General features: G+C 37.9%; 2 protein-coding genes and 1 long non-coding RNA gene across 5 annotated transcripts; 1 reads left to right on the top strand and 2 right to left on the bottom strand.

Annotated features, from left to right (window-relative positions):
- Positions 1–2,845: 2,845 nt before the first annotated feature.
- On the top strand, positions 2,846–6,741 carry chrm1b (cholinergic receptor, muscarinic 1b). Its single transcript, XM_082169166.1, has one exon. It carries the CDS (start codon positions 3,112–3,114, stop codon positions 4,573–4,575), a length of 1,464 nt encoding a protein of 487 aa, XP_082025292.1. The 5' UTR covers positions 2,846–3,111; the 3' UTR covers positions 4,576–6,741.
- Positions 5,909–22,424, bottom strand: dpf2 (double PHD fingers 2). 3 transcript variants are annotated; one of them, XM_082169177.1, is made up of 13 exons: positions 22,267–22,304; positions 17,483–17,725; positions 17,239–17,399; positions 15,947–16,054; positions 15,557–15,735; positions 15,350–15,442; positions 14,068–14,152; positions 13,511–13,552; positions 10,149–10,286; positions 9,608–9,739; positions 9,408–9,520; positions 8,604–8,685; positions 5,909–8,170 (listed from the first exon to the last, which is right to left on the bottom strand). In XM_082169177.1, exons 2-13 carry the CDS (start codon positions 17,500–17,502, stop codon positions 8,088–8,090), a joined length of 1,236 nt encoding a protein of 411 aa, XP_082025303.1. In that variant the 5' UTR covers positions 17,503–17,725; positions 22,267–22,304; the 3' UTR covers positions 5,909–8,087. The 3 variants fall into 3 exon arrangements, with proteins under 3 accessions (XP_082025303.1, XP_082025302.1, XP_082025304.1); XM_082169176.1 differs by lacking the exon at positions 17,483–17,725 and having other exon boundaries at positions 22,267–22,424; XM_082169178.1 differs by lacking the exons at positions 13,511–13,552; positions 17,483–17,725 and having other exon boundaries at positions 22,267–22,424.
- On the bottom strand, positions 16,123–17,232 carry LOC309498459. The gene is made up of 2 exons (XR_014205954.1): positions 16,618–17,232; positions 16,123–16,562 (listed from the first exon to the last, which is right to left on the bottom strand). It is a non-coding gene; the product is annotated as an uncharacterized lncRNA (long non-coding RNA).
- Positions 22,425–24,268: the final 1,844 nt, after the last annotated feature.

The following is a 24,268-nucleotide window of genomic DNA, read 5'->3' on the forward strand; positions in this document are numbered from 1 at the left end:
ACAACTTTTAAGTTACCAGATAGCAGATTTGGGATTTGGTAAACATTTTCTGTGCTCTTTGCATGTCAAAGTAAAATTGAAGGTAAAATAGTGCGAAAATAATAAAATACCTAATTAATAATTACCTAGAATCACTTAAAAAGGCACATTTCCCAAAATCGGTGCCAGTGGTTCAGCTTTTAAAATGAATCTTTCTCATACATAATATTTTCATTTACCACAATGAAGAAAGAAAAAAGAAGTTGATGACTTGGTTATAGTGAACAAACTACTTGCCAGGTAAAATTAGTCACTTTTTTCAAGGGAAAATATGTATTATTTTTTATGTTCCACAAATGTCAGTTGTTGCTAGTAAAAGACATAGCACGCTTACAAAGCCAGGAAACTGCAAGGAGGAAGCGACACATCATACTTTCCTTCATTCCTGGTTGGAATGGTGAACAGATACATATGGATACCCGTTACAAAAGTTAAAGAAATGGATTTTTTTTATTCCTAAACCTTGCACGCATTTCAAAAATTCTTCACTTAATCAAAACACCACAACACTATCAATACTAAACATGTTTCTTAATGGTTAATTGATATCAAAAATTAAATAAAACTTATTATACTTAATCTTTTTTTATTTATTCAATTGACAACAGGTGGCTCAGTGTTATAAATGCGTCTTAGTTTTACCACTGTCTCATTTCTCCTCACCAAGAGCACCTTAATTAAATGTAGTAAATCTTACCTCACTCTCCTCTAATCTGCAGAAGTGACTGGGGTGTGAGAAAGAGATGATTACTGACTAACTACAAAGGTGTTTTGGTCTGTAATAAGTTTATAAAGGCAAACACACACACACTTATACATGTACTGAATCACAGAGCGTCACATTAAATGATAACAGAGGAAATTAAAAATTGTGAAAACAAAAACTGTGAATTGCAAATTTGTTTTACATAAAACAAGCAGATAGACTGTTTGCTAAGTGTACAATGAACAGGCTTAATAAAGTAATTTCCTCTCACCTGTATTGAATTCTATCCAAATGAGTACACACTTATAAAACCCACAAACTAAATGTAAGGGTGAACTCTGAGATAACTGGGAAAAAGTTTCCCTTAAGTCACCCTATATAAAAGGAAAAAAACGACTTACTGACTGATAAAGTATCCCTAAATTAAATCCAAACATGAAATGTGTATATCATTATTGTGTTGTTTTATTTCTCTTTAATTATGATTGTGGATTGTACAGCTACCTCACCGACTCTAAATGTAAACCTCATAGTGTACATTAAACCATCACTGAAATTTAACCCAGGTCATTTGTACATCAAGTACCATACATATAGAGAGAAAACGGTGTGGCTCGCAATTGTTGTAATACACCATTTTCTTGTTTATAAATGAGGGTGAACGGTCACCATCCCATCTAGCTCATCAGCGTTCAGAGCTCATTTGAGGTAAACATGGAGAGAGGTGTCTGCACATCGTCACCGGTGCTTTGAGTATGAACAGTTGGCAGACTCTCATTCAGTATTTACACGTATTATGACAGTCGCCTATTTCCGCCGCTGCAGCAAGAGGAGGACACATTGCCACCTCTAGCCAGAAGAGGTGGATGAGCCAGTGGGGTATGATTATTCTCTATTACCAGGACATCTTACAAGTCAAACACTCCTGTGGATGTAGCTGTCGTTTGAGTATTGGTGATCATCAAATCCAATAGTGCAAAGTAGATTCCAAATGGCAGGTGTTAATGATCATCATCATGCAGTGGACAACTGGAGAAAACAGATAAATACACATCTTCCTTTAAAAGTTTTAAAAGCTGTTTCCAAAAAGGTAAGTGCCCATTTATCATGCACTTGGGATGTTAATTATATTGTCAACTACTTATATTACCATTTAATGGTCATTAGATTGAATTATCATAATTATGCATAAAAACTTACTTTCTGGAGAGTTTCAGGTCAAACACAGGGAATTATTGCTGTATTTACATTCACTGGAAAGCCATGTAGACGACTGTATCCAGCGAATTAATATAATATGACGACGATGAGGGAATCCAAAAAGAAACTGAGGAACTTGTCTACTCATTCGCTATTCATAAAGTTCAAATTTAACCTGTAAGTTTGATATGGCAAATAAATTTACCACCATGAAACAGCTGGAACCTTTTGAAGGCCTAATAAACATTTTAAACAACCAAACAGCCAATTCATTTGTGCTCTTTTGACTTCAAGGAGAAAGCAAACAATCAATTTATGCACAGTTTTAATGAACATGACAAAGTTGTTTAAAAACTCTTTATAAATATCTGAAAACAAATAATGTAATGACAGGAATTTAATACTTTTTACAATAGAATTACCTAAACTAATTATCCATTTTATTTAAATACAAATATAGTGTTATACTCAGTGTCCTTAAATTCTTACTAAAGTGTAAACGGCAGGCAGGAAACAACATTACTGAGAGTTTAATTATTTTTTTCATTGTGCTTTGCTAAATTGTGTTAAATGAAATGATGTTCTGAAACAGATGGGCATAAAAGTAACAAGCATCTTATATAGCTCATAAGCCATATGTCATATACATACAGTACATTGTCAACTCAGATGTGTCTGTATAAGTCCAAACAACACATATTAGATATATAATACACTGAGAAAATAAAGTAAATGAAAAACTTTACATCATGATTTTTATTTTTTTTAAATAATGTGGTTTGAGGGCAAAAGACTTTTGGCCCTAATCATTTAACATATTTACCACAAAATGTTGGTACTAAAATGGAGGGAATGCAAAATGTAAAGATTCAGGTTTAAAACCTTCAATGGTGAACAGTAAAACTAGTTATTAACTACATATTTAAGAGAAGGATTAAGTGAGAACCAATTAAAATTATAGTGCTATCAAAGTCAATCTCAACAGGTCTGAGAACTTACTGAAGGTGCTTTAAAAATTAAACATACCTTTCTATCTTTCTTACCTGAAAACAGAGTCACAGAGTGCTGGTGTTCACAATCAGTAATGAAGGAGACACTTTCTGGTTTTCCCCCTGAAGAATTTATTTGGCCCTTCAAGGATCTGATGTTGTGTCTCCCCAGGGAACATGAACCACACTTGCAGCTCACCGGCAAAAAACCTTACCATGGACCCTCTCGGGGGTCATCAGGTGTGGGAGGTGGTTCTGATTGTGCTTGTGACTGGACCTCTTTCCTTAATTACCATCCTGGGCAACTCCCTGGTGGTCATCTCCATCCGAGTCAACAGTCAGCTACAGACTATCAGTAACTACTTTCTTCTGAGTCTAGCAGTGGCAGACTTGATCTTGGGTACGGTGTCAATGAACCTATATACTGTATACATAATCATGGGCCGTTGGACATTGGGACATTTAGCTTGTGATCTGTGGTTGACACTTGACTACGTAGTGAGCAACGCCTCAGTAATGAACCTGCTGGTCATAAGCTTTGACCGATATTTCTCAGTCACACGACCACTGACTTACAGAACAAAGCGAACTCCGAAGACAGCAGTGGTATTGATCGCTGTCGCATGGGTGGTATCATTTGTGCTATGGGGGCCAGCTATCTTGTTTTGGCCTCATGTGATGGGACGACCATCTGGGGCTGAAGCTCAGACCTGTTCCATCCCGTTCTTGAAGGTACCTCCACTAACATACGGTACGGCCATCGCTGCATTCTACATACCCGTCAGCATCATGATCATTTTGTACTGGCAAATTTATTGGGAAATTGAGAACAGAGCGAAAGGACTTGCTAGTTTAGTTGGGTCTGTGAAAAGCACTACAGGTGTTCTGGATGGGTTGGACAAACAATCAATGCACCAAACCAGTACCAAGAGCAACTTGAGTCGCTCAAAGGAAGAAAAAGGCTTTGCCAAAGGAATGTCAGTTGGGTGTTTCAATACAACGAGAAACAAAACGGCAGCAATTTTGCAGAAGTCAGCTCGTGAGAGTTGCAACAGCAGCTGGAACATTGGAGATGAGGATGATAGCACCTTGTCTTCTTCCACAGACGAGGAACATGAGCAGAGCAACAAGGCAAAAGCACCTTCCTCCAATCCAGCAGAAATTAAGTTGAAGGACCTGCAAAGTAGATCAGGGGATAACAAGGCTGTGCAAGAACAATTCAACTCATCAGCTGAGCATCCCACCAGACAGTTCCACTTAAAAACACCTAGAAAGTCAGAACAAAGCATTTGCCAACAGCTCAGAGCAAAACATCGCATCAGTGCGATCATTAAAGAAAAAAAAGCAGCCCGGACGCTAAGCGCCATCTTGTTGGCTTTCATCCTCACGTGGACGCCATACAACATCATGGTTTTAGCTTCCATTTCATACTGTGTTCCTGAAAAACTCTGGCAGCTGGGATACTGGCTGTGCTACGTAAACAGCACTGTCAACCCCATGTGCTATGCCCTCTGCAATGAGTCCTTCCGGGTCACCTTCAAGGCTCTGCTACTTTGTCGGCGTGGAGATAAACGAAAATGGGACACAAACAGCTGGAATCGCCATGCCTCTGTGAGGCAGAATAAGTCTTGTACAGTGTAATTTTTCACTTTACCATTTGTCATTCCATGGTATGGGTGCCTTTAATTGATCCAAGATCAGGATACAGTGCTTCAATTGGCAGACAATAGTTTTCTAAGGAACAACATAGGGTTTGTTTTTAACTCTGAATAGGCCTGAATCAACTTTTATAACTAAATTTGTGTGTGCCTCTGCTTTTACACAATATACTGTCATTGTGCAAAACTGCTTGAATTTGAATCTTGTCAGACTCTAATGAGAAGCTATTACTTAACCTGGTGGTCATAGCTCTTTGGCTACAGCAAAAGCTGTAATTGTACTTTGTTCACATCAGACAAAAGACCAAAAGTAATTGTGTGTCACTTGGAATTGCATTATGTATAGATGGAATAAATAAAGAAAACCATCCAGCAGCCACTGAAAAATTATTTTGATGTCATTTCCAATGTGCTTATTAAATGGTACTTTTAAAAAATTTGCATGGAACATACATTTTGTAAATAGTAAATATTTTTGTAAATACACACAGACATGTGTTTAGCGCAATGGTTCTCAATCACGGGGCCTCAAGATGTCTTAAAGTGTTTCAGTAAAAAACAAGACAATTTTTTTAAATAAACAAAAATTCTAACTAATTCACCCCCAAACTTCTGGAATTCTACAATTTAATTAAGTTTATTTTAGCTATGTATTTTTATCTATGGACAAAATCTATCAAAAAGGTGGTGTACCTATTGAACGTAAATGTCCACACAATACAGACACCAAACAAGCGAACAATAAGTGATGAACAGTATACTCTAAACAAAACATGTATGGTTTGTGAAGGTTTTATTTTTCAAAAAAAAAAAAAAAAAAAATTGTACCATACACCAAAAACTAAATGAATGAATCCCCCAAAAGAAAACTAACAAAAAAAAGAAAAAGGGGTAAAAACAAAACAATAAATGGCCACTTTCTCTCTAGATAAACTGTGTAGTTTTTAGAAAGATTCAGGTAAACTGTTATATTTGATATATTTTAATAATAGTTAGTTGGCTGATACCATAAAGCTAAATGATCAAATATCCCATAATCCTTTACTATGCCTGCACTGTGAAAGTACAACAGAGTGAGTTTAAGCTAAATGTTGTGCGTTATGTATAAACAACTATGTAAGGTAAACATGCAGTAACTAAATTGAGAATGAAAAATAAAACAACGATAAGATCCTGTACATGTTATGAATGAGCAATAATTAATGTATCAGCACCTGATATAAGCCTAAACCTTTATGGAGGTCTGCCGCTATATTGAAACTGAAGACTTACAGAGTACACAGAACTCATCTCAGGTCAATTCATTTCTTCATTCACATTCAGTATACATTTACAAAGAACAGGGTTGAAAGAGCCAGCTGCATACACTGCTCTAGATTTATTCTTTAAACAAAGGAAGTTTTGGCTGGATTGCGAAATGGCAATAGAAGACAGGAAAATAGGGGAACATTTGAAGCAGGCTGTATATCTGCCTCAGCTTGCTCTAGGAAGTTAAACTAAGCTCTGGCAAATTTAGCAAATACCATACGTGCACATCTGTGTTGTATTGAATTTAGCACTGGGTCACTTCAACCAATAAATTAAGTCATCATTTACTCATCCTCATTCCGCTCCAAGCCTGGCTTATGACTAAATTTATTCAGTGGAACACACAAGATATTTTGAAGAATGTTGGGAAATTGTGTGGTTTTTTTTGGTGTTTTTTTGGTCCACACAATGGAAGTCAATCGTCCTCAAAACGGAGACATTCCTCAAAATATCTTGTTATGTTCTACAGAAGAAAAAGTCATACAGTTTTAAGAGTAATGACGATAATTTCATTTTTGCCATCCCTTTAAGGGACGACGATTTTATCCAGTAAAAAAAAAAAAAAAAAAAAAGTAGATTAAATGGCACACATCTGATGCCATAAAGACCCCCAGATTAAAGGACTGAAAGTAAACTTTCAGCAAAACAATAGTGAAATCAATTTAACATAACCAAGCCTGTGACACTCAAAGTCCTTCTGGCATCTCTATTTATCAGTGGTGGTTTGTGGGTATAAATGTTTGTTTTTTTTCCTAGAAAAATTATTTGTGTAAACGTGTTAACAGTAGACATACAGAAGCAGAGCTTTTTTGTTTTTGAGTGCCAGAAGAACCTTTGCTCACTCCTACCAATTGGCAATTTAATGTTAATCTGATAAATGAATACATATGAGTAAAATGCCTATGTAATATATGTATGGCTGTAATCAATGAAATATAAATCACAGTAAACATGATAATTATGGCATTTAAGTATTTTGTCCTCATATTTCCTTAAACTAGATAAATGTTCATGTTCTTACTCAACAGCAAATCTTCCGGAATTACCTGGAAAGGGATTTAACATTTTTGAAAGAATCTATCAAACTATAAACATTGACAAACTGATTTCAGCGTGGTGTGTAATACATTGTTCTAACTACCCTCAATTAACTGCAAACAATTATTATATTTTCTGGACGTTCTTTTAAACTGGACTTTATCTTTTTCAGCTCTCTCACCCTCATTGCTTTACCCGACATCTTAAATAACCATCTTTCTCTAAATTTTAACTGCTTTCTGAACACCTTAAGGGCACCCTAAAAAAAGCAACAAAAAACAACAACAACAATATAAAAATATAATTTAAAATCACTACCTTTACCTGCACCATTAACCCATTAGTTAGTAAAGAGCTCACACACCGACTGCTAGACTCTGTGCTTCAGTGGCATATGCAGACGCTATCATCACAGGGGGAAAAAATCCCCAAGCAACTCCCATCATAATAAATGAACCATTTCTATAGTTTAAGATCTTAAATACAACACACCTTTATATGCTATACAAATATATAAATATACAAAAAAACATTAGTTTCTTTTTCGCTTATTATGAACAAGCATTGGCATGCTGATTGGTTTCAACTATTCCTCTCCTTGATAAGCATATTTTGTCCGAGTATTTTGGATATGGCTGAGTATGCAATATTTATTTTGGCAGATATAAGCTGCATTTTATTATTTGTTTACTGTTAAAAAGTGTCTGCAGAAACGGGTGGAAATATCAGGTCTAATATGAGCAGGAACTCCAAAACAGAGTCATAATATTCTCATAGTGACTTCCTCCAAGTATGTACTGCTGAAAGGGTCAGGAGAGTTTGTGTTTGGTATGGCGGTATTGTGTTCGTTGTGGGGGGCCAATAGTTGAAAACAAAGAGCAAGGGTAGTTTGAAACTTGGAACTGTGTAACAGTCATACTGAGATCAAACCTGCTGAGATGTAAATGAGGAATAAGAGAAGGAGGCCACTCTTTTTCTCACTTCCTCTCTCTTTCTCACCCGCTATTTGTGTCTGAGGGCCTGGGTGAGGTGGTAGTCCCTTTTCTGTTTCAATACAACTTCTGTTTGACCTATTTTGTTTGCTTAAATCAAACAAACAAATCTTGGAAGGAACTATGTGATTGAGGATCTGTCTTTCCCAAAGGACCATCACGAGGGTGGAGCATTCTGATTCTGGTATATGGAGGCCTTCTCTTTCAGGAGGGCCAAACACAGATGACAACTCCAACTTCCTGTAAAGCAAAGCACAAATCTGTGATTTAGCACTCCGTAAGTCAATTATGTGTGCTTTGAGCATTCATCAAAAATGAGTGGTCGGTAAGGTTTTTTAAAAAGTCCCTTATGCTGCATTTACACACCAAAATAGTATTATTGTAAAATACAAAATACAATTTTAAATAACTGTTTTAATATATTTTAACATCTAATGTATTCCTGTGATGATAAATCTGCATTTTCAGCAGCCATAACTTGTCTTGAGTGGCGCATGGTCCTTCAGAAATCATTCTAATATGCTTATTTGATGCTTGAGAAACATTATTATTATTATTATTATTTATTTGAAATAGAAATCATTTGAAATCTAAATGTTTTACTGTTATTTTTGAAATCTCACAGACCAAACTTGAACGCCAGTGTATGAGCCATTAGTGCATGTTGCTTTACCTTCAGGGGGTTCAGACATGGGGGGCGAGAGGCAGTACATGTGATAACCTCGGTCACAATCATCACAGAACAACAGCTGGTCCTGTGAAAAAGCATACTAAATTACAGAGAATCCAAATAGGCATCATAAACAGAGGGAGTGAACAATTTCGACACAAAACTAGTTTTCCTTAAAGCTGCACTATGTAACATTTTTGTGTTAAAAATTTACTAAATGTATACGAGCGATATAAAACGAGCGATGTATATGAATACATTTTTCCAAACCGTGTTTTGTCTTATCCTGAATCACTGTGGTATAAGTGTTTATATTCTGACTATTTTAAACCACTGCGGAGTAGCCCAGAACCTGCGTGACTCATCATAGACACAAACAGAGAAGTAGCTTTGTTTAGTAACCGCTACAGTGCCAACAGTTACATAGTGCAATTTTAAGGAGGTTAAGTACATTTATTTGTTAAATATGATCATATTTGTAACTCAAAAATGGTCACAAAACTCAAGGTTCAAAATCTTATTACAGTTTTTGAGTCAACAAATACAAAGTGTGTGTGTGTTACATTTCATTTTGCTTTCAATTTATTATTTACAGAACACTGAGTACTTGGATACCACAGCAAGAGTTACTACCCTTACTTTAATTAAAAAAAATATTAGCATAGATAAATATATAGATAAATTCAACAAAGATGAGAATAAAATAAAAAAGTGCTTGAAGTTTTTCAGGTAGTTCTAACAGTATTCAGGTACAGAAGTCAACTATGATCCGTTACACCCCTACTACACAGTGGTAAACAAACTCACATCATTTTCTGATGTTCCACATATGTTACAGCATTTGCATTCAATGCACTGCCAGCGATAGGTTTTCACAGCAGCCATCATCACTGGAGTGAACTGCAGACATGAAGGGTGACCTGAGAACAAAGAACAGATTAATAATCATTTGGTCAAGAAAATCAAAAGCAGCAAGCAGGAGAAAGTGTAAGTGTTTTTTGTTTTACCAGAACGACCACAGTCTGAGCAGGACACAAGCTCTTCTGATTGGCCAGTTTTCTGGTTCAGGTTGGAATCTCCCAAACAGAAGTCACAGTAGTTGTTCGGCAGAGCCAAACCGTCTGGGCCCTTCTTTGGAGCTGCCCGAGAGAGAGAGAACGAGAACAAAGAATACCCAACATTACTTCAAAACACACCAATCAGAGTTCATTGAAAATAATACAAACCAACACTATCCCTAGAAGCTAAAACATCTATTCAAAATCTAGTTCGCTGCCTTGTAGAAGGGACTACTAGATGCTGCCTATGTAGAGCTTTCCATTTAAGATGGCGGGCAAGGTACCCCACTAGGTTTTTAAATAAAGACATTCTGTCAATACTTGAGTGTACCACACTGTGCCAACCAGTTAAGAGTTTGATCTATAATCAGTTTTATTGACTAAAATATTTCATGACAATCCCAAGTGAGACAAAGTTAAATGGCCTCTGCTTATTTGGCTACCAGAGTCTGTGCAACAACAACAACAACAAGCATGATCAATTGCTTACTCTTTGGCTCGTCCTGTTGGGGTGGAGTTGGTTCGCGAATGTCCATCTCATCTTTCTCCTCCCCCTCCTCCTCGGCCAAGTGAGAGTGGGCGTAATGATAACTGAGACCAGGCCTGTTCTTATAGCGCTTCCCACAGACTACACACACACAGAGATCAAAATGACAGTTATAAGTGCCCTCAGTGGTCATATGCACCGAAACATGTACTTCAGCACATGGGGCATGACTGCTTCACACCAAAAGCTCTCTCTCATGCATGCACCTATATTATCATGCCCACATGCTTGCTACTGGACAGTTGAGAGATCATTCCACCGCTCCTGGCTCTCCTGATCTTCATTAATTCTCATTCTTCAACAACATTGCAAATGTTAATATGTTTACTAAAAAGATCACTTAAACACAGGGTTCCTACACATTTTCCATTTCAAAAACCTTTCTGTAAATTTTTCAGACCATATTTAAAATAAATCGATCATGCAGCATTATTTTCAGCATTTCATTTGGTATAGTACAGTCATCTGTAAACATTCTTAATTTCCCTCTTTTTCCATTGGTTTTCTCGAAGTGATGTGCTTACATGATGAGAAGAAACGGAAAACACTTTATAACCTGCATATATTCGATTAGTGAAGTTCAAAAGAGACTCGCTTATGTTAAAAGACAGACTTTGCTAAATGAAAATGTGTGCCTTGAATTTATTCAATTGTGTTCAACAATCACTAAACTTTTGCCATGAAAACAATGCATGTATGATACATTTTTTAGAAATCCTTAATTTTATATTTTAGAAAACTGAATCGGTCCAATAGTCTGGAAACACAAATATTTTTCCATATTCTGTTTTCTTTTTTCCATACTTTTCCAGACCTAGAAATGACTCAAATTCCATACTTTTCCTGCGTAGGAACCCTGTAAACAACAGCGATAGTTCACCACAAAATAATCATTCTGTTATTTATTTAGCCACGTCGTTCCAAAATGGTATGACTTATTTCCTTGATTACAACCAAGTAGCCTTTTTCCATACAGTGGACGCAAATAGTTACCAACCACGATTGGTCCCCAAATTCAATTTCATTGTATGAAGAGCAGCTTGGTCATTGTTAAGCCAAGTTCACACTGTACGATTTTGGCCATGATTTTGCCATCGGAGACAAATTGAGCAAATCCTAAAAGATTCCTCTGATTGCAGTTTTCAATTAAATTCTGGCAGTGTCAGAAGTCAAGGCAGTCATGCAGCATGACTTCTCCGACCACTGTCAAATCAAAAACCAATAGGAGCGCCGAACCTGATGATGCAATTAGTGCGACAACAAACCACCGCTTGCTCGACGGACACACACACACGTACGTCTTAATTTTTTTGTCTTTTCAAGATTTTCGTTTTTCTTTGCTAGCCACCATTTCAATCCTGCATGTAATACAGCTCACAATCATCATCTGTACGCTATCATCTGTAGACTGTACACCAGTCAAGTAAGCATTAAGGTACAAGAAGAGGCTGTGCTGTATCGTGAATAAGTCACGGCTGAAGGGCGTTGCAGGCAAGCAGGCAATTATTTACTTATTGACGATACAGCACAGCCTCTCGTACCTTATTGCTTACTTAACTGGTGTACAGTCTGACATTAATGACATCTGAGATCCCATAGTGTGGCATGACTTATACTGGGATCATGTCCGTACAGTCTGACAAGCAAAAATCGTAAAGGACTATTATAAATTGTACAGTGTGCACCACAGCTTTAGACAACACCTTTACTGTTGCACACTAGAAAGTTATTTGGTCTGAACGACATGATGGTGAGTGCATGACGACAATTATCACTTTTGAGTGAACTATCCCTTTAAAACTGTAAGCATCACACATTCAGGGAAATTGGATTGATCAATCCTTGAGCAACTTAAAAACAGAGGCACTATTTGAATCTAATCAGAAAAGGAATGAGAAAAACAGGGAGCGACCTCAAGGTGAAGAGAAGGATTAGTATTACAAGCAGCAATGAAAAGAACTAAAAAACAGACAACACAGAACAAGTAATGAAGAATAAAGAGGTGAATAATAGAGGTTATATAAAAAGCAGCAATTTACATGTCAAAAAAAAATTCTAAGTATTAACTGGGGATGGGATATTTAAAAGTATTGTGATATTTTGTTGTGACAAAAACAGCCAATTTAGGTTTGTAGTTTCCCCGGTTCAAACTATTTTGGGAAAAAAGGAGATCAGAAAGTGTTAGAAGGATAAATGTTCAGTAGAATCAATTTAATGCAGTTTTTTTTTTTTGGCCAAAAATCTAAATTAGCTAAGATTATAATTGTGCAAAGCACCAAAGCCTAATGCAGATAAAAGAAACGCAAGAGTAAAAGATCGTAATCGCATCACAGTTGATTAACTACACACTAAACAAACAAATTGCAAAAATGTTCTATTGTGACCTAGATATGTACATACACTATAGTTCAAAAGCAAGTTACCTTTTTTGAAAGAATACTTTTATTCAGCAAGGATGCATTAAACTGATCAAAGTGAGACTTTTACATTATGAAATATTTCTTTTTGAAATAAAGGCTACATTGACATCAACATTGAAAATAACAAGAAATGTTTCTTAAGCATTAAATCAGCATATTACAATGATTTCTAAAGGATCGTGTGACACTGAAGACGTGATGCAAAGCTGAATTTTCAGCATACTTTCTCCTAAGAATAAAATACATTTTTAGAATATATTAACTTAGTTAATATTTAAATTGTTGATATTTTACAATTTTACTGTATTTTTGATCAAATAAATGCAGCCTTGGTGAGCATATAGATACTTCTATAAAAAAACTAAACACAAAAAACCTTTTGAACAGTAGTGTAATATTGTATCAGCAGGACCCTGCTGATGACGAATCATAAGATGCATGCAAGTAAATTGTTAGTAACAGAGAGTTGCTGTAAGTATAAAGTGCTTTTCAAACTGTTCACAATTTGAACTCCTCAGACTGGGAAGTTATATTGAGTCATGCTGCCGAGAAAAACCCGCTTGAACGTGTCTGAACATTTCACCTGGCCCGGAGGCAGTACAGCTTGTTTAGGGGGGAAAAATAAATTAACTCTGTGGAAAAAGTCTTCATCTGAAGCTGCTGTCACACTTAACGCTGTCCAGTTTTTCTTAAAAAAATAAATAACCCCTAATTTCAAATAAAAAGTTCAGTACATTCTTGTCAGGCACAAATCATGTTTGCAATGCACACAAAATAAAGAGAAAGCGGAAAACCAAGACATGAGCGGTAGGGGAAGGAGAAGAAAAAGACAGAATCAGGGAAGGAGAACTAGACGGAAAGAGAGAGAGAAAGAGAGCAATATACCTCTTTCGGAAGATTTTGAAATATGCTTTTGTTTGAAAGTGTCTGAAAGAGAGAGAAAAAGAAAGAAAAAAGAGAAAGAAGAGAAAGACTCACAGACTGAAAACAAGAATCAGGAAATCAGGAGAAATAAACTCAAAGAACATTTGCATCACAGTATCATGACACATTTAAGAGAGACAAATGCAGAGAATAGAGATCCAGAACTACGAAAGTACAACATGAAGTTGGAAATCAATTGGACATCAAGTATAAATTGTCCTGGTTTACAAGATAAAGATAACTAGTTTAATCAGGCTAGATATGTGATTGGTAAAACAAAGCATACAGAATAGTAGGCTTTTTGAGATGTTTTCAATAAACATTTGCATTTTTTTGTACTTCTGGCTTTCATGAATAGACAAGAAAGAGCTGATTGTGAAATGATTCTCAAGTTTAGTATGTCAGATACAGTACAGCTCAGCCTTTTTATAGCAAAGAGAAGTCGATCTCCAGATGAGATCACCGAGAGGTCAGTGGGCTGAGTCATGTGGTTCCCCTGAATGCCATATATGACTCACTGTCACAGGCGTACGGTCTATCCCGATCTTCCAAAGCTGCTGCTGCTTCCAACTTCTTCCGAGCGCTGCTGACACCACCACGACCCTGTGTAACCATTATCATCATCATAACTATAACCTTTTACAGTTGTTTTGCCTAACATAGACAAGGGGATAGGGAATGTTGGTCCTGGAGTGCCGCTGTCCTGCAGAGTTTAGTTACAACCCTAATCAAACACACCAGAACAAGGTCATCAATGTCTTCAGGATCACTAATGCCGAGTTCACACTGAATGATTTTAGGCCCTATTTTTGCTCGCCAACAGGTTTTGTGAGATCGCCGACAAATGCCCGAAATCATAGGCAAATCGGTGCTTGTTCACACAAGTGAAAATCACACAGTGTGAATTATCAAAGACCAGATCTGAGAGAGTCGCAGACGCTCGTGAGATATTTGGCATGCTAAATATCTGGACCTGTCGGCGATTCAAAATCCTGTTGTGTGAATGTGTTCTGACTGAAAACTACATCGGCAATGACCTACAGCCAATGAAAGAGCAAGAAACAGGACAGCGGGATGTTCGGGGAGGAGTTATAGACCAGAATATCAGTATTTTAATATATATATTTTAAAATTATATCAAACAGAAACAAAGCACAAACATTTGCTTGACCAGCAGCAACAGCAGCACATTGCAAAATTATTTATTTACCCCCAACTCTCTTTGCAGAACACACAATCCTTGCTCCTCTCGTCTCCCCAACCATTTCCTCCTGCATAATCTGTTTTTTTTCCTCCTTTTCGCTGCAAATCAGCGCACAGACAATAAGGATCGCAAATCTTCTTGCAGGCTATCATTTTTAAAACAAAATTCAGTCTCGCGCGAGAACTCCGGTCTCATGCACGCGTGATCTTGCGTTATTTCCTTATCACTTCTCGTCTGTGTTTGGTTGTGAAACGTAGTTTGCGGACCAGCCAGAAGTTGTCAGCGATTCTTTCTTTTGTAAAGTCATGCAGTGTGAAACCTCCTGTCACCGATCCATTGTGCAGTGTGAACACATCAGCAACTGAATGTTACCCCAGATAGTCGTGCAGTGTGAAAAGAACAGTGACCAACTACTTTGAAAATCTTGGTGTGAACTTGGCAGGTGAGTTTTTTTTTTTTTTTAAAGCTTAACTCAGCTTAACTCTGCAGGACAGCAGCCCTCCAGGACAGAAGTTCTCCATCCCTGACAGACTATGTATGTGTACATGATATTTACAAGAATTTACAAGCACAAGTTTAGAAGATCAAGATCTCACCTTTCCCTTGCCTTTTCCCCTTCTCTTCGGAGTATCTTCCTCATAATCTTCATCGTCAAGATCATCTAGGAAATCATCTGGCTCCAAAATTCTCTACACACACACACAAAATGGTGAAAATAAATCAGACAGAATAACCAAGCAAGGAGAGATTTCAACAAAAACGGTGTGACACCCTAAATCCAAATCATCACTTGTTCTCAGTACCTTTCGGACCCTGCTGCTGGAGTTTAGTGCCCCGGTGGAGAGCTCTGTAGAGCTGGGCTCATCCTCCCCTGTGCGGAGCTCCAACCCTGACCTTTTATCCAGTGGCTCTCCTTTCAAAAGAGCCTCTAAGCTGCTTCCATCACTGGAGAAAACTTCCTTCTTAAGCCCCAGATCCAGCTCTGAAACATACACACGCACATTCACATCCATAGGCAACTGCACAGAGATGGATAGAAATATCACCAAAACATACAGAAATCTAAATGACATGAAAGTGAAACAAATACCTAGACACAAATCTATGAATGGGCTACACACAGGGAATTACAAACAACATATCTCTTCACTGTTATTAACAGTCTCTCACAGAGGAAGAGAGTGGCTGCATACCGGGCTTTAGAGATGGGAAGGCTAGACGAAGGTCCTCTGGAGGGAGAGCTCTCCTCTTCTTTCTCCAGCGGCGTGCTGGATAAGTGTACAACTGACCTGGGGCAACACCTTTGGTGAGAGTGAGATGAAAAAGAAACATGCAATCAGTCATGTCTTATGTTTAATTTTTTGTAAAATTGGTGCCCCTCAGATATGCATCACACACTTACAATTAGTTCAAAATGCTGCAGCACGGCTTCTCAAAGGGAAGTGTAAAAGTGAACACATTACACCGGTTTTGATCTTGTTTCATTGGCTACTGGTTAAATACAGAATTGATTTTAAAGTTTTGTTATTTGTTTTTAAGTCTTTGCAGAACCAGGGTACCCATCTGAACTACTACATCTGCCCGGAGTCAAGATCACTCAGATCGGGGGACTCTGATCTACTATCTGTTCCTAGAACTAGACTTAAAAATAGGGGTGATCGTGCTTTTGCGGTCATCGGCCCTAAGTTATGGAATAGCCTACTGGCTTACATCAGATCCGCCCCAACTTTGTCAATTTTTAAAGCCACTTTGAAAATGTATCTTTTTTCAAATGCTTTCAATATATCTTGATTTTCTTTTTTTCTTTTTCTTTTAACCTTAGTTCATAGGTTTTCCATTTTTATTGTTCTTCAATTTGTTTTACTGTTTTATATGTTTTCTATCTTATTGTTTGTTTCCTTGGCTTTTTTAAAGCACTTAGGTCAACACCAGTTGTTTTTAAACGTGCTATACAAATAAAATTGGATTGGATGTTTAATCCTCGTCCTTCCCTTGGGTCATTTTGACCGATAATCATTTTTGAAAAAAAATGTAGGCTAAAAATAGAGTGTTAATTGGAGGGGTCCAAACGTAAAGAGAGAGAGGGCCGCGTTTCAGATAGCTCTCGAACACTGAATTGATTCCTCTTTCACGTTTCCTTGCGCTTGAACGAACACACAAAATTATGTCAAAATAACTCTCCAAATACTCGCCTCGTCAAGTATTCTCTCAGTTATGTCATAAGTGAACAGTTGAGAAAGAAACCGGATGTTTGTCCGTTTTTTCAGTCCATATATATAGTAGGTCAAAAATATATTTATACAACATTTAAATGTTAGTTTTTTAATCATGTGATATTCATATTTAGGCCTATATCCACACTTATGACATTTCACTGGTTTTGGTATCAATTAATTTTGGTATTTTAACAACTCTATTGAAAATGCAGAGAAAAGAAAAGAAAACCTGTTCTGTAAACTGATCCCTGTGACTGAGTGTGTCCCACCTGGTCCTCTGTGTCGTTTCTCCATCCAGAAGTAGCAGTTGCTCTGGGCGACACCTGTCTGAGAGTCGAGGAAAGGCATCCTCACGCTCCTCTCTGCGCACAGACGGGCATTATAGTTGTGACACTGCTCCATAGCGTCCCTGTAATACTGCTCACCCAGCCTTCAAGACAGAGCAAGAGAGACAATAAATGCAACAGCTTGAATCAAAACTAAGAATAACCAGAGGTGCTTTCTGAAACTCACACAGAGTCTAGAGAAGCCATCTTCTGTTGGGCAAAAGCGATAGCGTGTCACTGCCACCCTGAAACCAGCTCAACCTTGTTCAGCTTACCCGCCCGTGAGTGTTTGTATGCAGCGGGAGGTCTTGCAGGCATGCAGCCCAGTCATTGTAACTCTCTCACTCCAGCCACTTAGCAGGTGCCGATCCCGCCCGTCACCCCGGCAACCGCTAAGAGCCCCGGAGAGAGAGCACAGGCTAGCTAAAGCCTGTGAGATTAGAGCACAGACGGGCGTTGATTTCACAGAGGATGAAACAAAAGCTTAAAGCTTTGCTGTGTTAGAACCAAGAGCTCTGAGGGGTTTAGAGCCCAGACAACGAAACAGCCCTGGGATGATTGCCTGCCTCCAAGATGCCAAAACACAGAGCTACAGCTTCAAAAGGCACTTTCTCAAAGGGGATTCACATTCCACAAACCAGCAAATCGGACAACGTTAATACCTGCTATTAAGATCCACCTTGTGGACAGCACTAAATACAGGTGTAAATGGGGTCCACTGTTTTGTGAACCAATGAATCAGAAATGTGACCACACTGAATTGGTAGAGTAAACATGAATGCTTCATCCTAGATAACAGCAAATGACTGCCTATTCATAACCTGCTAAAATGTTAAGATTTAATCAGAATTGTGCAGCTCTTGCATGTGCTTTTCCAATTTTCTAAGTTATCACCCGAGGCTAGGGATGTCAACGATTAATCGACGATCGATTAATTGTCGATAATACATTTAATCGATACAACTTATCGATCATCGATTAAGCAGGTCTAAATGCGCGTGCGCGCTGCTCAACCGCGAAACATGTAAAGCCAGCGCGCCGGAGTTATGTTTGGGACCATTTTACACCTTCATCATGACTATAAGTTTGCGTGTGCATTCGCAGCCTTTTGTTTTGTGCAAATGTAAGTTGTAATACTGTTTATTTTTCTGTAGGCCTATCTATATCTGATTGATCTCATATTGGATGCATTTGGTTAAGAATTAACTCTGTAGTAAAGCGTCAGCTTCAGCGCGAGCAGCTCAAACGGCAGCTAGTGCACGACTAATAATGACTATTGGGACTGTAATATTACATAACATTATAAAGATTACAATATTGTAATAAAACATGGGTTTAGTTACCGTGTCGCGTTGCTCCAGGAAGACCGCGTCCACAACATGAGTAGTTCTGAATGAATGGCACGTAAATTAGTTCAAGTTCACTTTTGCATGAATTTGCGTCATTTTGTGCAGATATAATTTGTAATATTATGTTTATTTTGAATATATCTGATTAATCTCATATAGGATGCGTTTCTTTTAGATAAATAACGTGCTAGCAAAGTGCTCCAGTTTAACGGCAGCAGATTCATTCAGCGCGTGCAGTTGTTCCAGGAAGAGCGCGTCCACAACAGTCACACATTCTAAGCGCATATGAGGCGGCGTTGTTGACACGTTGTATTAGTAGTTATATTTGATTAGTAAATAACTAATTTAATTATCAATCACATCGAAACATTTTACAATCCTACTAGCCCTTTATTTATATTTAAAACCATTCTAATTGATTTGGTGAGGAACATAGCGTTTTGAGCAGCATTTGCAGACCCCGTCATGCTGTCATAGCCACTGCAGTAGACGCATATCGCAGTATTAAGGCTAACGATTAATCGATTAATTGATCGTTAATTTAAACGACGATCGATCATGGGAATTTGTGAAAATTGACATCCCTACCCGAGGCAGATCTTAACACCAAGTGTAAACGGTCAAAGTCAGACACCAGACCTTCAAAAAAAAGACTGCATTCATGAGGCTAACACAATTACTAACCCTAAATGCTAAAGCAACTGCCTTGGCAACTAACTGAAATAAAATAAGTTGAAGTACTAAAATGACTAAAACTGAAATAAAATAAATTAAAGCCAAATAAAAAACATAACAAAAAGCACAACAAAATGACAAACTAAAATTAAAACTAAACTAAATGTAAAAAAAAAAAAAAAAAAGCCAATTCATATTAATAAGAAACGTACATGAATAATACTAAAATAAGAGTGCCTGATAGATCAGAGTAAGTGTTTGATACTGCAAAATTAACTCTACTAGTGGACAAATTGTGTAAGACGTGTAGGTTATTGCTTGGTGTTCGCAAGATCACAGACAATTTAAAAGAAACTAGGGATGGGCACTTTTGTTAATTTCTCATTTCGATCATTGATAGGTCTCAATAAATGAGTGACTACTGGGGGCGGGTCCGTCATGGAGATAATGAAAATATTTTAAGACTGTTACAAAAATGTATGTTGACAAATAAAAATATGACATGGAAACATGTCTATGAAAACAAACATACGACTAGAAAAAAATAACTGATAGATTATGATGCATCAATGTTTTTCCCAGTCAATAATATCGGGCATTGTATTTGAGCTGAAACTGTGAATACACACCACCCTGCAGAGATTTGCTAGAGGGTTAATAAACTCAACCAAACGCATCCTATATTAGATTATTCAGATTTATACCCATTACAACTTAGACTACATCTCCACAAAAGGACGCGAATGCGCACGTGAACTTGACAGTGCTAGTTTGAAAGGGTAACCCCCTGTTCTGGATTCGCTCTTCCCTTAACAACAACGCTGATACACGGGCAACTAAAGCACAAAGAATGTACAACATTCTATTACAATCCTGTTCTCATTTTAATGCGATGTATATGGCATGTATGTGGCGCTGCACATCTTGCACTTAATTAGGGCCCAAGCCCAATATATATATATAAATATAGCTGCGAGCAGCGATGGAGGGCCCAAGCCGGTGACACCGCCACCCCGATGCCTTTAGTGTAACTAAAGGAACCAGGGTGGCGGTGCCACCGGCTTGGGCCCGCAACCGCTGCTCGCAGCTATATTTTTATTTATGATCAAAGTGATCAGTTATCACTGCGTGTTTTAGAAACCATATCGAGAAACAACTTTAGATACAACAGGTCTACCGTTAAAACAAAATAACTGTCAAAATCATTGATGATATTAATGCATCAAAGAAACAGCCTGCCTATCAAAAAAGAAAACGACAGTCTCAAATAACCCGTAGTCAATAATGTCAGGCATTGCATTTAAGCTGAAACTGAACTGCCAGCGGTTTGCTAGCTGGTTAATATAGGCCTACTCAACCAAAGACGCCCCATATGAGATTAATCAAATATAGACAAAATAAAAGTAATCTTACAACTTACATCTGCACAAAAGAACGCGAATGGCGCACATGAACTTGACCGTGCTAGTCTGATGTGTAACTCTTGATGTGTAACAGCGCACTGATACATGGGCAACTAAAGTACAAATAATTTACAACATTCTAAATCTATTGCAATCATGTTCTCATTATAATGCTTTGTATATGACATATTGGCACTGCACATATTGCACTTAACTGTATTTCATGATCAAAGTGATTCCAGGCATCACTGCCTTTCAAATCCAGTTTCACTTTATTTCGCCGGTCTGGAAGGCGTGCTGGCCAATCAGACCTCCAGTACCGCCCAAAATGCCACAATAACCAATCAGAAAAATAGACTAATATATTTTTTAAAGTCAGGGCGATCATCGTTTCATGATCGATCGTCGCTGTCAAGTCTGAGTACTTGTGTCCTTAAAGATTGAACGCATTGACAGATCTTAACACCTTTACTGAGAGGCTATACTAAATCAAGCTTAATTCAATTAAATAATTTAGGAAATAATACTTTATCAGTAAGAGATGAGTGTCAAAGTAATGTCCATATGGCAGTAATACATTTACATTTATATATTTGGCAGACACTTTTATCCAAAGTGACTTACATTGGATAATCCTATACATTTATACATAGGTATGTGCAACCCCCTGGGATCGAACCCACAACCTTGCGTTGTTAACGCAATGCTCTTACCACTGAGCTACAGGATTGTATAATATACAGCTATAAGATAATACAGGTTGTGTACGTACTCAGTTAAGCATACACAACGAACGTGTTAGGCAGCAGAACAACATGTATACAATTTAAGGATAATATTAAAATAAAAGGATAATATTTGATAGTTTTTTTTATGTCGATCCAAAGTTGGTGTCATCTGAATTCTTCGCAATTATCGGCATCGCCTAAAACCATCACAAATAACTCACTCACCATTTCAACTTCCCTTCATCTAAAAAGCTCCTTATTAAAATACATTTCAGTCAGAGCAATGGCCTATATGTGGTTATTAACAACAGTATTACATGAAATGGACAGATAGATGTAACCTGCTTCAAAATAAGTGGCATAAATCAGTCTTTTATGTTCAGATCCACATATGACAAGTGAAATCAAATAAAACAGCTGGTGCTTCCACAACTGAAGACCAGAATAACCATGAACCACAGCACTGACAAACAACTGAAACAAACAATTGAGCGCTTAACATGGTTCCCGCGAAACTTTATGACACAATGTCATTAGCACACTCATTAGAGGAACAGAAAAAGCCTCCTACATGAGTTGCTCCCTGATCATGCTGAAAGACGGAAGCTAAATGAAGCATTCACACCAGCGGGACAGAGCAGCTGCTAGTACAGCTAACTTAACCAGAGCTCGGATAACCTTGTCAAACACGTGTATCTAAGCTCTCTTTCAGCAAATAATGGAAATGCCCATCACGTTGCATTTATACTTCAGCTACATATCAAATTTCAACATGAAAAGCTCATATGTAGTCAAATAAGTATGAAAAATACTCACAGCTTGACAACATTCTCCACCACCGCCGCCATCTTGGCTCTACTGATCTGCTTACAGCGGGTGATCTGCGCTTGCGCAGAATGAAGGACCTTAGAGGAAGGTCACGGGTCACGGGCGTTCAGGAGGCATGCGCGTGAAGGCAGAGATGAAGGTTCTTTTCATGTTCAAATATAGACAGTAGGCTACAATACAATGATCTGTCTATTCATTCAAGCAAAATATATGTTGTCTTTCAAAACCCGTACTAACACAAAAGGAGAACGTTTAAATACTGTTCAAAGGGAGACAAAAAAAAGTATCATAAAAGTTACGTGGTTCATACAACTCGTGCGCTATAATAAAAGTATTTTGAAGCTCGTTTGAGAAAGAGAATGAAATTTAGATAATTATTCCCTTTACAGCAAATCGAGCCAGTGCGTTGAATTCGCACATGGTGCTGCTGCTGCCAGGGTTGCCAGGTGCAACAGTTCAATCAACCCACTGCAACATTTTAAAAGTAGCGAGAGGCTGCCCACTACCAGAGCCCGTCTACGGAGAGCCTGTCCACTCCCTATTAAGCCCTATTGTACCGAATTTTGGTTGTAGTACCACCAGAGTTCCACTGGGGGCGCTTGCCATGAGTGCAAAATGAATGGGAGTCAATGGGGCTAGACGGCTAAATTTGTCTCTTTCACCCGATTGCCGTTGAGAAATCTCAGATGTGATTGTAGATTTTGCAAGTTCAACATGGGTTTTAGGTCGAAAGTTGAATGAACGAGTACTTATGTCGTTTTGATTTCTTACAGGTTGAGTTGTTGTTGCCCATAACACGCTAGCATTCTGCTAATGACGTCAGCATTCTGACGTCACTGACATTTTGAAAGACTTTTTTAAAGCAAATAAGTGACTCTAAAAAATCTAACACCCAGCAATGTGTAATTTCTTTGCATCTCCTTTCGAATACAACATTCAAATTACTAGACAAAAAATTATATCCTGAGAAAAGTGGATTTTGAGGGGTATACCGCCATTGACCTCCATTCATTCTGCACTCGTCCTGTGAGCGCCCTCATATGGAATCAGAGTGGAACTGCAACCAGTTCAAAAGCCGGAAGTGTAGTGAGAGTGAAACTTCTCGCCATATTAGACATTCTCTGCCACTACAGAACAAATGGGTGGAGCTTAGGTCTAGCGAATGCAATTTGGGCCTAATGGGTGGAGCTAGAATATCCAGGTGTTTCTGCGTCCATTCTAGTCCAGTCCTTGAGGCTTGTGGGCTAATGTCCTGCTCAGCAATTAAACGCTAGGATGAGACAGTCTAGTAAGTGCGCATGGCTACGTCACACATGTTTCCGCCCCCACGGACCACGGTCACAACACGAAAATACTATTAAAACTTAATTTTGGAAAAATACTTTGCATTACAAATCTTTATATTAACTAGCTTTATGCGATACAGTGAATGACAGTCGTCTGAGGTCTCCCAGTGGCTTACATTATTGGCAATTTAGTGTTAAATGATTAATTTACAGCAAAACAAAAGATAACATCAACATATTCATGTCCAAAAACATTATTTTTGTCTTACATTTAATAATAAACTCAGACAAGCTCAGTAGCCTACCGACTCATTTTCCGTCGATTTATTTTCGTGAATTTGAATGTGTGCAAAGGATTGTGGGTGATTTAAGGCCACGAAGGATACATCCGATGCATCCTTCAATATGAGCTGAATGAAGGACGTGAAACGAACGCTGCCTTCCAAGGATCCTTCAAATTGAAATTTGCCCTCAGCGACGTTTGATGACGTGGCAGTCGAGATATGCAGCCTTCATACACGGGTTTCTTGTATACAAACAATACCGGATGCGCGCGCATCCAGGAGGCAAAAAAACGCTATCTGTTATGCCGAGTTCTGTAATAAAAGAATAAAATAACATTGTAATTAACGTAGATTTCGCATTGTTTGTAATTTTTTGTTGACTCAATAATAAACTGCAATTTCAGAGTTGGATCTGTTTGT

This window comes from Leuciscus leuciscus, assembly GCF_965113295.1.
Source record: "Leuciscus leuciscus genome assembly, chromosome: 5".
Classification (NCBI taxonomy): domain Eukaryota; kingdom Metazoa; phylum Chordata; class Actinopteri; order Cypriniformes; family Leuciscidae; genus Leuciscus; species Leuciscus leuciscus.